The sequence below is a fragment of the Mastomys coucha genome, unplaced genomic scaffold, assembly GCF_008632895.1.
Source record: "Mastomys coucha isolate ucsf_1 unplaced genomic scaffold, UCSF_Mcou_1 pScaffold1, whole genome shotgun sequence".
Classification (NCBI taxonomy): domain Eukaryota; kingdom Metazoa; phylum Chordata; class Mammalia; order Rodentia; family Muridae; genus Mastomys; species Mastomys coucha.
Genome location: NW_022196891.1, coordinates 54,648,078 through 54,660,094, shown reverse-complemented (window position 1 = coordinate 54,660,094; position 12,017 = coordinate 54,648,078). Strand labels below are relative to the sequence as shown.

Sequence of the window (12,017 nt, the reverse complement as noted above, 5' to 3'; positions counted from 1 at the left end):
AAAACACTTGTAAATTGAGGGGCAAGATGTAGAGGAGAGTTTCCTTTGACAAACACTGCTCATTTACCAGGTGTGGAAGGTTTAGTATTTGTGTAATCTTCCTTTCACACTCCCCAGAATAAGAGAGGAAGAGGAAAGAAAAAAAATAGGAAAGAAAAGAAAGACTCACTTCCCATCTCTTCCTCCCAATGGACAGCACCGCCATCACTTCCTTTTGAGCCAGGAGGCAGGAAGCCTAGCTTAGCTCCTGAAACTCGCAGTTAGCCTTAGGTTTCCTCACAGATGAGTGTACTAGGGAATAATCTATTAAGACATTTCACAGGATTAGCCATGGAGAAATATACTGTCTACTACCATCGTGAAGTAACATTCCTGGAAATGCCCCACCCCCACCCCCAAGAAAGGAAACTTCAATTTCCCTGGGATAAACAAGCTTTCCAGAGAGAGGCTCTGTCACAGACAATGTGTGCACTCGCCAATTACAAGCTCAAGTTCCACCCAAATACACACAATCAAAGGCTTTACCAAGGCCATCATTATATGCGAATGGGCTTCCTGCTGTCTGGGTAACATTTTAACGCGGCACCGGTGCAAGAAAAATGTCATCAAAGCATCAGGTAGAGGTGGCTTGGTTGGAGTGGCAGGGTCTTTTTTTCCACCTGATGGCTTACTTCCCCTTGTCCTTTTAACGCCACAGCCTGGGAGGGAGCGAAGGAAACCAGAGGAAAAGAGTGGGCTGTATTGTGCATGTAATTTGTTTCACCATTTTAGATGGCTTTTTTAATGAGCTTTCTCATTAAGGGCTCTGTGAGTCTATGCTTAAAGTTTTCCGGAAAAGCCGATTAGCAGGCTGAAATCAGATGGCACCTTCCCAGCCATGGCTGGTTTTCCAGATACTGGAAGGGACTATCTATGTAAGAAGAGAGACCCAACCTGGAAAATATGAAAGCAAATGATGTGACATTAGCCAGTCCCTACGAAAATACTAATGGTCATCAATTATTAGAATATCGGAGGCATCTGTGATAGCTTTGCTCTGTTCAACTGGTTCCTGAGAAGAGGGAGGATAATTGTCTTGTGCTATCCTAGCCCTGAGCTCGTATTTCCTGTAGGGCACGAATTATATTGCATCAAAGATAAAGTACCCTCTGAGCTCTGACCCCTGAGAGATGGGCAATAAGTCTTACCTAGCCCTTCATATTTCCAGGGCCCAGTGTAGCATGTAGCTCCAGTGTTATATCCAAATCCACTAAATATGGCTCAACATTGCACTGACTCAATGAAGGGCCAGCAGCACATGAAAAAGTCATCAATGATTTAGGCAAGTACCAGGCTGCACATCAGAGAACTTGATCAAGTTGCAGGGCTCCACAAACGTTGTAATGTGCTGACAGCCCCTAAGTAGGGCAACAGCCTTCAGTTAAAACTGTCCAGAGGAAGAAACGTATTGAGATCCAGAGAGACAATTGCGTTGTTGCTATGAGCATCCTCTGTTGGGTTCCTGAGTATGAATGGGTCCTTTTCATAACAGAGAGATGGATGTGCCTTTTGCTTTGTTTGCCTTGCCAGTGAGTTTACTTAACAGAATGCAAGCACAGATGCATGAAAGTGAATCCTAGCTGTTGCCTATGCTTGAATCAATTGTCCAGTGTACCCCAGCTTCTGCTTGGATGGTATAAAGAATGCCCTACTCCCAGTGCCTCTAGAGACTTCCGGATATGATATATTTGCACAGCCTGACACAATGTTGGCCATGAGGCATAAAACAAGGAGAGGGGCTGGGGCTGCCCATCATTCCTGATTCACTAGACTGGGTATAAACAAATATCAAGAGGGTGATGCAGTCCTTCTCAAAATGTTTGCTGAATGAACCAGCCCCCACACCACCCCTTTACAAGTCTGGTAAAGAATAATAGTCTTGTGTCCATGCTTGAGATGCTCACTCTGTCTCTCTTCCTCCCTCCCTACCTCCCTCTACATACACATACACACACACACACACTCACACATACACACACACTCACACACACACATACACACACATACACACACACATACACACACTCACACACACATACACACACATACACACACACTCACACACACACACATACACACACATACACACACTCACACACACACATACACACACACTCACACATACACACACACACTCACACATACACACACATACACACACACACACACACACACACACACACACACACAGAGTCAGTGAGGAATGAATGATCCATGCCCAGGGACATCAAAATGAGCTTGAGTGAGCTTGAATGTTCTCAGTTGAAGAACTTTGCAATGTGATCAAAGACAGCAGCAGCAGATCCCTGAAGATGCTGATGAAGAAAAGAGTTGGTCTTCCAACTGGTATGGCATCCTGTTGGGTGGCATTTATAGTTTAGGCAAACTCCCCTGATATTCTGCTCCCTGCTGAAGTTCAAGGACTTCTGGCCTGGCAGAGCCTCGGGTCACTAGAGGGCAGCCTGGAACAGCCTTTCCCAGTGCTCCTTTCTTGTCAACTGACAAAGCTGTGGCGCCCACGTTGTTCTGGGCAGTAGCTTGCCAGCCTACCCTGGAACCGGTTTCCTTTCAGAAAATTGTCTCGTTGCCACAGCACTGAATATATCATGCATGCATTTCACAGTGGCACTGTAAGAAATCTGATTCCCAGAGGAAAAAAGAGTCCTTAAAAATGTACAGATCGTGTACCCTCAACCATTAGATATTGAAAGAATCGAAGACATTCTTCCTAATCCCCAAAAGTTCAAAGATAAGGCAAAACTATAAAGACATCTTTAAAAAAAAACTATAATTAGCAATTTTCAAATTAATAGAATGGAGTAGTAAGTTAGATGTAGACAGATGCTTGTCTGTATTCATCAAGGAGCCCCAGGCCCAAGCTGAATTAGGATCATTGGGGACTAAGACTTTTGTAAATTATTGTGGGGAGGGTAGGATGAAAAGGGGCCTTGAAATAAAGTGAGACGAAGAGAGGTCAGGGCAGCCCAGTGTCTAACTCAGGGCCCTTTCCTAGTGCCTCAGCAGGTACTTTAAATGTCACCAGTCATCAATTTTCATATTGGCAACGCATCAGTGGATTCAATACAAGCTTGCAGAGCACTACTGGGTGCCAAGTACTGGGAATACAACAGCAGACGAGACAAAGACCTTCATACTGCCCTCAGCTGTTCACAGTCCAGTCTGAGAAATGAATGAGCAGTTAGGAAGCAGCATACTGAGTGGCAGGTAAGGTAGGGTCTGTGGATGTCCAGAGGAGAGAAGCCTAGCTCAGGATAGAGGTGAAGGAAGAAGGAAGGCCTCCTGGAGGTAGACTCCTCCAATGGGAGCATTCAATCCAGGAGTTAGAAGCAGAGGGAGAAACAGCATGGTTGAAGGTCCGGGGAGAGAGGAAGCAAGGCCTATTTAAGGAACTGAAAGAAAAGCCATGACTCCGGTTAAGGGAGGGAGAGGAAGGCCAAGAGGCAGAGCCCAGCATTTAAGAAGCCTGTTCTAGTGGGGATGTTCAGTGATAACCCTTAGGACGCTAGGGAGTCACTAAAAGGTCAGGGGTAGTGGTGGGAATCAGGTCCTCATATTGGGAGGGCCTACCCTGGAGCATTAGCAGACAAGTAAGTCTGCAGGAACCTGCTTTTCCCTTTAACTGGGCCTTCCCAGTTTCCTTCCTCCGTCCCTACTCACCAGTTTTCCCTGAAACTCTTTCAAAACAGAGCTCTATTTTAAGGTCATCTTCGCTGGGAAGGAAGCAAAAAGAACCTAGCATGTGACTGTCATGCTTGCTGGACTTGCCTGTCCTCAAGTCCCAGCGTTCCTCGCAGCAGGTAATCTCTAAGGAAGTACAGGGACAGAAGGAGGCAGGGGGACACCAAGTCCCAAACATGTTTTCTTCTAGGCTGGACATCTTTCACCCTTGTTTTATGAAGGCAAGACAGAGAGGAAGACGCAGAATCTTTTGGGCCCCTGCCCAGAATATATGCAAAATGTACAGAGAGGCCTTATCTCCTAGATAGCTGATGCTCAGTCTTTCCTTTGGCCCACGTGTCCAAATGTAAAAGCCCTAATCAAGCCTCCATCCTGCTCTACAGGTTGCCGGGAAGCAGGTGATAACAGTAAACTTTAATGACCAGCATGCGCCGTGAAGCATGGCTGCTTAAGCCTTATTTAATTAAAGTCTAAATCCATGCTTGTTTGCCTAAAGACTGATACCAGAAAGCGCCCACCACCACAGCTCCACCCCAGGTCTATTCCTCCGTAGCCGACTCTATGCTCATTTCCTAAAATGGAGAATAAGCCTTCAGATAACACCCGGTTCTCCACTCTGGCCCCTGGGACTGGAGGCTCACGCCCAGTTTTCTTTCCTTCAGAGCAAGGAAGAGTCTGTGTTGTGTGCAGGGCCTGGAGCCTCTGGTCACAAAAATAAACCACTGGATGCCCGGACTTTCCTTTCCTGACAGTGAGCTTACTCAGGAAGAGGCTCTTACACAAGATATTTTCCCCCTGTTTTTCAAAAGGCATTCAATAGACAAACAAAAGGGTGGAAAGAAAGGCTTCTTAGCCCATCCTCTTCATTCCCCAACAGGCTCCGGCGAAGCCATCCCTACCCCCACCCCTACAGCTCCCTTTTTGGTGTACACCCACCCCCTTCCCACCTCTTCCCACCCCAACAAGCTTCCAGATTCCTTTTGCACAGTGCTCCACCGAGTCTTAAAAGAACCACCGTCTCTCTGATGGTTAGGCTCATAACTGAAACTTCCCACACAGCAATATGAGATGTATGATTCAAGCCTCTCCATTCCAGAAATATTATTAGTCTCGGAAAAAAAAAAAAAAACAAAAAAAACAGGGGCCTGCTCTATGTCTGTCACCTGAAATAAACTCCCAGTTTCTTCCCCTGCTTCCCAGACGCTCGATTCTAAAGATTACTCAAGCTTCTTTTACCACCCCCAGGTTCCCTATCCCAATAGTTCCAGAGAGAGAGGGAGGAGGGAGGTATAAAGCCTTCAGACGTTGGTGAGGGTGGGGTGAGGGGCTGGGGGGTGTGGGGGTGTGGTCACAGAGAACGAAAATGCGCTGGCCTAACCTCTGAGACTCCCTAGAGAATCCAGTTTGTGTCTCTTTGCAGGGCTCAGAACAGTCTGTATGTTCTCCTCTCCCTGTTGTGTGCCTGGCGCTTCCCCAGTGAGATATCGCCTGTGGAAGCTTTTCCTGTGAGGGGTGGGGAGCTTTTGTTCTCTTCGAAATCTGGTGCAGCTAATTAAAAGCATTGTCCTGGGAGGAGGGAAGTGGAGGACTTCCAGGGACCCGAGTTTTTACCGGGGAAGAGTGGCTGCTGTATGCTATTGAGATATTCTTGATCTTTTGGCCCTGCTGGGCCAGCCACTTCAGGGGGAGATTTTGATAAAGCCCAGTAAAGTAAAAATAGAATCGTGAAGGGACGGTTCTCCTTTAGCATGCGTTCTGAGAGAAGCTGGGTTGCAATTACAAGCCGTTTCAGAGAAAGGCCCTCCAATAGTTGGGCTTTTGACTCCTGTTGTCCCGGAGTATTTTGGAGGTCATGGGACCAGTTGCCTTATTCTATTTAACCCATTTCCCCGACCAATTGCATGCAGGCATGTTGCTGAAGTGAAATTTCTAGCAATGTTTATCTATTGGTTGACAGTGTAGAAGTAGCTAAATAGCTCTTGGTTATTGATTTTAAAAAAAAAAAAAACCATAAGTGGCCGGAGCTGTAGAAATGGCTCAGCAGTTAGGAACACTGGCTGCTCTCCCAGAAGAACTGAGTTCAATTCCCAGCACTCCCACAGCAAGTTCACAACCATCTGTAACTCAAGTTCCAGGAGGTCAGACTCCCTCTTCTGACCTCCAAAGGTACCAGGAAAGCATGTGGTACACAGACATACATGCAGGCAAATACTCATACATGTGAACTAAAATAACAATAAAAATAAATAAAACAGGATTGTGGTATTATCAAATACAGCATCACACAAGTCTTAAAATACCACGTAATCTAGGATTGTCCCCACGGAGGCAAACCCAATTAGGACCAAAGTCTGATGAGGCAGCATGCGTTTGCTTGAGGAGTACTGCTCCCCTGGCTTATACTCTCTAGAGTCAAAACACTTCATTTAGCAAATGCTATAAATATTTACTGGGCATGAACTATATGCCTGGCAGTGTTCTAGATGCCTGGTATATAGAACTGAATAAGACAAATAGAGATCATATGGTGCCTGTGGCCAGGGAAAATGAATAATAAACAATGTCCAATAAGTAGATTATAAAGTATATTACATAGTGATAAGGGCCTGGAGTTGGGGAGTAGATTAAAGGCCACGTGGGAGAGTTATGATGCAATCAGAGATGTGGTGGGAGCGATAGAGTTAGCATGTGGTTCCCAATGGAGAAAAACTTAGAAAGAAAGAAAGAGGGAGAGAAAGAAAGAACGCAGAAAAAAAAGGAGGCACTGCCAAGTATCTGAGATGAGAATATTCCTACAAGAGGGCCTCTGCGGATGCAGAAGTGAGTGATAAGAGGAGAGAGGAAGAGGCGATGTTCTAGATCTGCAGAGTCCAGGGTAGCATTATAAGGATGTGGACTTTGATGAGAAGGAGCGAGTGGCTGGAGGTTTTGAAGCACAGGAGTGAAACGCTCTGGTCCACATTTTAACAGATCACCCTGGCTGCTGTGAAGAGAATACCATGAGAAAAAAATAAGCATCAGAGATGAATCCTTAGTGTAAACATACCCCCCTCCCTTCCCCCGGAGAGATTTTGAAAGCAGAGCCAACCAGATTGTGGATAGATTAGATGTGGAGTGTGAGAATAAGAGCCAAGTTCAGGCCAAGGCCAGGGCTTGGGCCATGCAACTGGGAAGAAGGAAAAAGCATCAGCCGAGACAGGGAAAGCTATGCCAGGTCACTCTGAATCCATCTAAGCCAAGTAACTTTATCTGTGGTTCTCAGCCAGTGTGCTCATACCGTCAAAAGGCGCATCTGAGCCAGGGACATCAGACACTCTGCTTAATAGGCATGGAGTGAGAGCCAACAATATACATTTACTGAACACATTAAATAGTGAACCACTGAATTGCTAACAAAAATGGTGAGAGTCTGTGTGCTTAAAATTCTGAACTTCCTAGTGAAACAAATGATTTAGGGATAACTGTCCACTCTATGATGAACTATAGCTGTGGATTGTCCTTTGAAAATATATTCTAAATGAATTGTTTAGTTTATTACCAGTTAAGGCCAAAGCAATTACACACACACACACACACACACACACACACACACACACACACAGAGAGAGAAAGAGAGAGAGAGAGAGAGAGAGAGAGAATGAAGCTGTGAGGTTCACTCAGAAATCTGCCTGTCTCTGCCTCCCAAGTGCTGGGATTAAAGGCGTGCGCCACCACTGCTCAGTCCTCTTGTGGGAAATTAATATATTGGTTACAGGACAGTAATTTGACTAGTAAATTAAGGTAGTTTTGACATCAGGCAGTATGATCTATCTGAACATTAAGCCAATCACCATACCTCTGGCAGTGACAGGAAAAGAATGGGAAAAGCTAAGTTTCATTGGAAATGAAATGAGAAGACAAGATGAGTGTCTCCAGAGAGCTGGGTATGGTGGTGTACATCTGTAATCCTGGCCCACAGGAGGCAGAAATAAGAGGACCACTGTACACCAAGGGCCAGCTTCGCCTACTCAGCAAGTTCTAGGCCAGCCAGTACTACACAGTGACACCCTATCTCAAAAAATAAAACCAGTAACAGAAAGATAATCATCTTTTTGTTACTTTGCTTGGTGATACTTCAAAGGTGTTATAATGTTCTAACTGAAGCTAATCTAAGAGCCTTCCTCTAAAGATACCAGTTTCCAGATTTGAAAACTGAGATTCAAAGAAGCCAATCACGTTCGTCCTTACATTCAACAAGCAAGTCTGAGATGGGACTGGGCTTCTGAGCGGCAATCAAAGGCCAGCAAGGCCGGTTCCCAGGGCTGTCAGCACTTGCTCGTCACAATTGGTTCCACCAGGGGTTGGAATCCCTTGGTGAAAAGAGAGATTGCATAATGAAGCCACATTCAATAGGGGCTCGCTATTCAGTGTGCCTCCTGACTGGATCGCTCTTTTATCCTGGATCATTTTCTCCAGCTATTTATTTCTGTGCGGTGGTGGAAACATTGACGACAAAATGGCACCTTCTTACCCGGTTGCCTGTGCGTCTGACTCACACCTGCTGACAGGACCAAGCCTGCCAGCAGCGGCGTGGCTCCCCGGGGAGCCGGAGGTGGGTATTAACTCACCCTTGCCCTCCCCATCTCCGTCATCAAGACTGTCAGCTGAGTTCTGTTTTTTTTTGTTTTTTGTTTTTTTTAAAAGAGAGAGAAAGAAACAAAGCAACTGGGCAAACCTTTATTACTCAGTGGGTCACTGCAGGCAGAGAGCAGCTCAATTTTCCAGTCTCACGTGGGAGCTCCAGGCTGGCGGTTGAAAGGCCAGCTTTTGACTTGTAAAACAGCAGCTAACTTGGCCATAGAGGCACTTCAGCAGAGAGAACAAGGTGCCCTCCTCTCTTCATCCAACCCTAAGATGCAAATGTTCTCTTCAGCAGGTGAAGCATCTGTCGGAGGACATTTATTTGGAGGAGTGTTTAGAATGCTTATCCTTTCAAAATCAAGCATCTGTTTGATCTAAACGACGACGACGACAACGACGATGATGATGAGGTTCACATCCATTGAGAGGAGAGGACAAATTGAAGCATTGTCCTTTTCCCCTTTCCAGGAGGCTGTGACATTGACTAATACTTTGTTTCTTATTAACGACAATAGACAGGCTGGTGCTCAGTTCTCATTTTTTTTTTTTCCATTTCTCCCCACCCCACACTCTTTAGACCGCAACTCTTTGCGAGGCAGCTGTCCCATGAGTAAAGATCGTGTTATTACATCGAGCAAAGATGTCTAGTTATTTATGGATTAAGCTCCTGACCTTATCTTCCTTAGCCTTGCTCAATGTCACCCACACAGAGACCATCTGCCTGTGGGATCTACTCGTTTAGCTGACCTAAGGAAATAACTTAAGGCACCAGACTTGGAATATTTCTTTATTATTATTGTTTTGAAATATGGGTCTTTGCTTGCATATTCATTAAATGGCTAGTGGTAGTGTGGGTTTTTTTTTTTCCCCTCTCTCCTGAGGTTGTTTTGGGATATTGGGGAAGGGGGAACAATGAAGAACAAATTGCTCTGATTAATAATGTATTTATAGTTCAGTCTGCCGGGTGATTTCCCAGGATGCCAGCTTTTCTTTATGAGGATAGAATACTGTGTCTGTGACTGTCTTTCCCTACACTAGGCAGGAGCCAGAGGAGATATTCAGGAACAGGAGCGGGATGCCCTTTTATTTACATGTATATTTATATATTTGCCAGGTTGGTGATATAAATACACCTAGTCCTGATTTCCCTCCTACTCTAAAACTTGTCTCAAGTCATCCCAGTTCTCCCTCGATGGTGTCCTTGGAAACATATCCACACTTGTTAAGCCACTTTGTTCTACACACACACACACCACCACCACCACCACCACCACCACCACATAGGGAGCACCTGCAGGCATGTTTTCATTATGAAATTTTTAACTTTTAAATTACACAATCTGTTGAAGCTGGAACCAAGGTCTGGTTTCCATAGCTCTGGAAATAGAAAGCACCTTCGGAACTCCGCCTGTGTCTGGGCAAGGTGGGGGAGGTGACAGGGGTACTTGTGACACTGGAATTCCAGGGAAGGCTCAGTGCCCTTTAAAAAACTGGAAAACAAGTTGAACATGGTTACTTTAATGTTTACATGATTTTAATAGTCATCTTTATGTCAAGAAGACATTACCTCAGACTCAGTCATGATGCCTTCAGGAATCTTGAGGTGTCCTGTTTGCTTCAGACCTCCTTCATCAAGGGAGGATAATTCCCAGAGCCCTTGGGTAGAAATCAAATGACCTCATTTCCAAAAGCTCCAAGTAACCAGTGACTAACTTTGTAACCACTCCTCTTCTCTCTCTCTCTCTCTCTCTCTCTCTCTCTCTCTCTCTCTCTTTCTCTCTCTCCCCCTCTCTCTCTTTCTCTCTCTCATTCTTTCTTTCTTTCTTTTCTTCCTTGCTGTCTTTTGCATTTTCCTTCCTTTTTTCTCCCTCCTCTTGTGGTTCTGGGGGTTGAACCCAGGGTTTCACGTATACTAAGCTTACTACCCTTTACACTGAGATATACTTCCCACACTGGATGCTAACTTAGAGTGTTTCTTCAAGGTGCTTAACATAATTTATGTAATATTTGTGAGGGGGGGCTGGAGAGATGGCTCAGTGGTTAAGAGCACTGACTGCTCTTCCGAAGGTCCTGAGTTCAAATCCCAGCAACCACATGGTGGCTCACAACCATCCGTAATGAGATCTGACATCCTCTTCTGGTGCATCTGAAGACAGCTACAATGTACTCACATATAATAATAAATGGGCCAGAGTGAGTGGGGCTAGAGTGAGTCCTGAGTTCAATTCCCAGCAACCGCATGGAGGCTCACAACCATTGTACAGTTACAGTGTACTCATACACATAAAGTAAATAAATAAATCTTTTTAAAAAATTTGCCAGCCAGGCAGTGGTGGCACATACCTTTAATTCCAGCACTTGGGAGGCAGAGGCAGTCTGATTTCTGAGTTCGAGGCCCACCTGGTCTACAGAGTGAGTTCCAGGACAGCCAGGACTACACAGAGAATCCCTGTCTCAAAAAAACAAATGCTGAGCGGTTGTGGTGCACGCCTTTAATCCCAGCACTTGGGAGGCAGAGGCAGGCGGATTTCTGAGTTTGAGGCCAGCATGGTCTACAGAGTGAGTTCCAGGACAGCCAGGGCTACACGGAGAAACCCTGTCTCAAAAAAACAAATAAACAACAAAACAAAAAACAAAAAACAAAAAAATAAATAACCCCCCCCACCCCTGCCAAAAAAAAAAAAAAAAAAAAAAGAAAAGAAAAGAAAACTGAGGCACAAGTTAGCAAGTTTTCTAAGGTCAGGTCACAGAACTGGGGTGTTGCAAAGTCTGGATTCTAGCCCAGGTGATTCTAAACCAGAGGCAGAATTCTCAGCTAGTTATGCAGTCTCGAGAGAGAAGGCAGATGTAATGTGGTAGTAGGGAGTGTGGAAGTGTAGGGAACATTGAAGAGGTGCATTGGACTAAGCTATCCACCACCCAGCATGCACCTTTAGCCAAATTCCCGACTTCATGTGAGACTCCCGTTCATCAGGAAAGCACTTCATTTCCACAGTAAGTAAAAGCATACTGCAGACATAGATTAAGTAACCTTTTCCTCAAATTCTTGGTAACACAAGTATTTTGTAGTTCATATTTTTCTATTTGGTTTGGGAATATTTGCATAGATAAAGTTAGATATGTGGGAGGAGGACATAGAGGCTAAACAGAGAATTCCTTTATCACATATTCATAGCCTGACAGTAATTTAATACTTATTGGCTTTTAAAATCATTTTGTGCAAGTGAAACAAGTTCCTATGGTTTAGAATTTTCCACAGTAGCATCTTGCTGATACTCAAAAAAGTTTTGGATTTTGGAATCTTTTGGATTTTCAATGTTCAGATTATGGATACCCAACCTATATGTGGATAGATGGAGGAAAGGAGGTATCCCAGAGCTATCATCCAGGTTTCATTTTGTTGGAACTAAGGAAAGTGATCAGAGAATCCAGAATCAGCTCACTGAGGTTGACTGGGAGATTTTGGGCTGGAGCTGGGAAGTGGAGCTGGTAAAGACTTCGAGGCCATGGAAAGCAAGCCACTCACACTATGCCAAAGAATTAAGGCTTTATCCTAAGGGATTTGTATTTTTAAAAGATCACTCTGAGCCTGGCGGTGGTGGCGCACGCCTTTGATCCCAGCACTTGGGAGGCAGAGGCAGGTGGATTTCTGAGTTCGA

The 12,017-nt window shown here is 45.0% G+C and overlaps 1 protein-coding gene and 1 long non-coding RNA gene across 2 annotated transcripts in view; one reads left to right on the top strand and one right to left on the bottom strand.

Annotated features, from left to right (window-relative positions):
* LOC116102110 (quinone oxidoreductase-like protein 2) overlaps positions 1–8,149 on the bottom strand; it is a 49,557-nt gene extending 41,408 nt beyond the window's left edge. Inside the window, exon 1 of the mRNA XM_031386351.1 lies at positions 7,966–8,149. Coding sequence (XP_031242211.1) covers positions 7,966–7,967 — 2 coding nt within the window. The 5' untranslated portion in view covers positions 7,968–8,149. The remainder of the gene's footprint in view (positions 1–7,965) is intronic.
* On the top strand, positions 8,060–8,993 carry LOC116102122. Its single transcript, XR_004123010.1, has 2 exons — positions 8,060–8,329; positions 8,651–8,993. It is a non-coding gene; the product is annotated as an uncharacterized LOC116102122 (long non-coding RNA).
* The last annotated feature ends 3,024 nt before the right edge of the window (positions 8,994–12,017 follow it).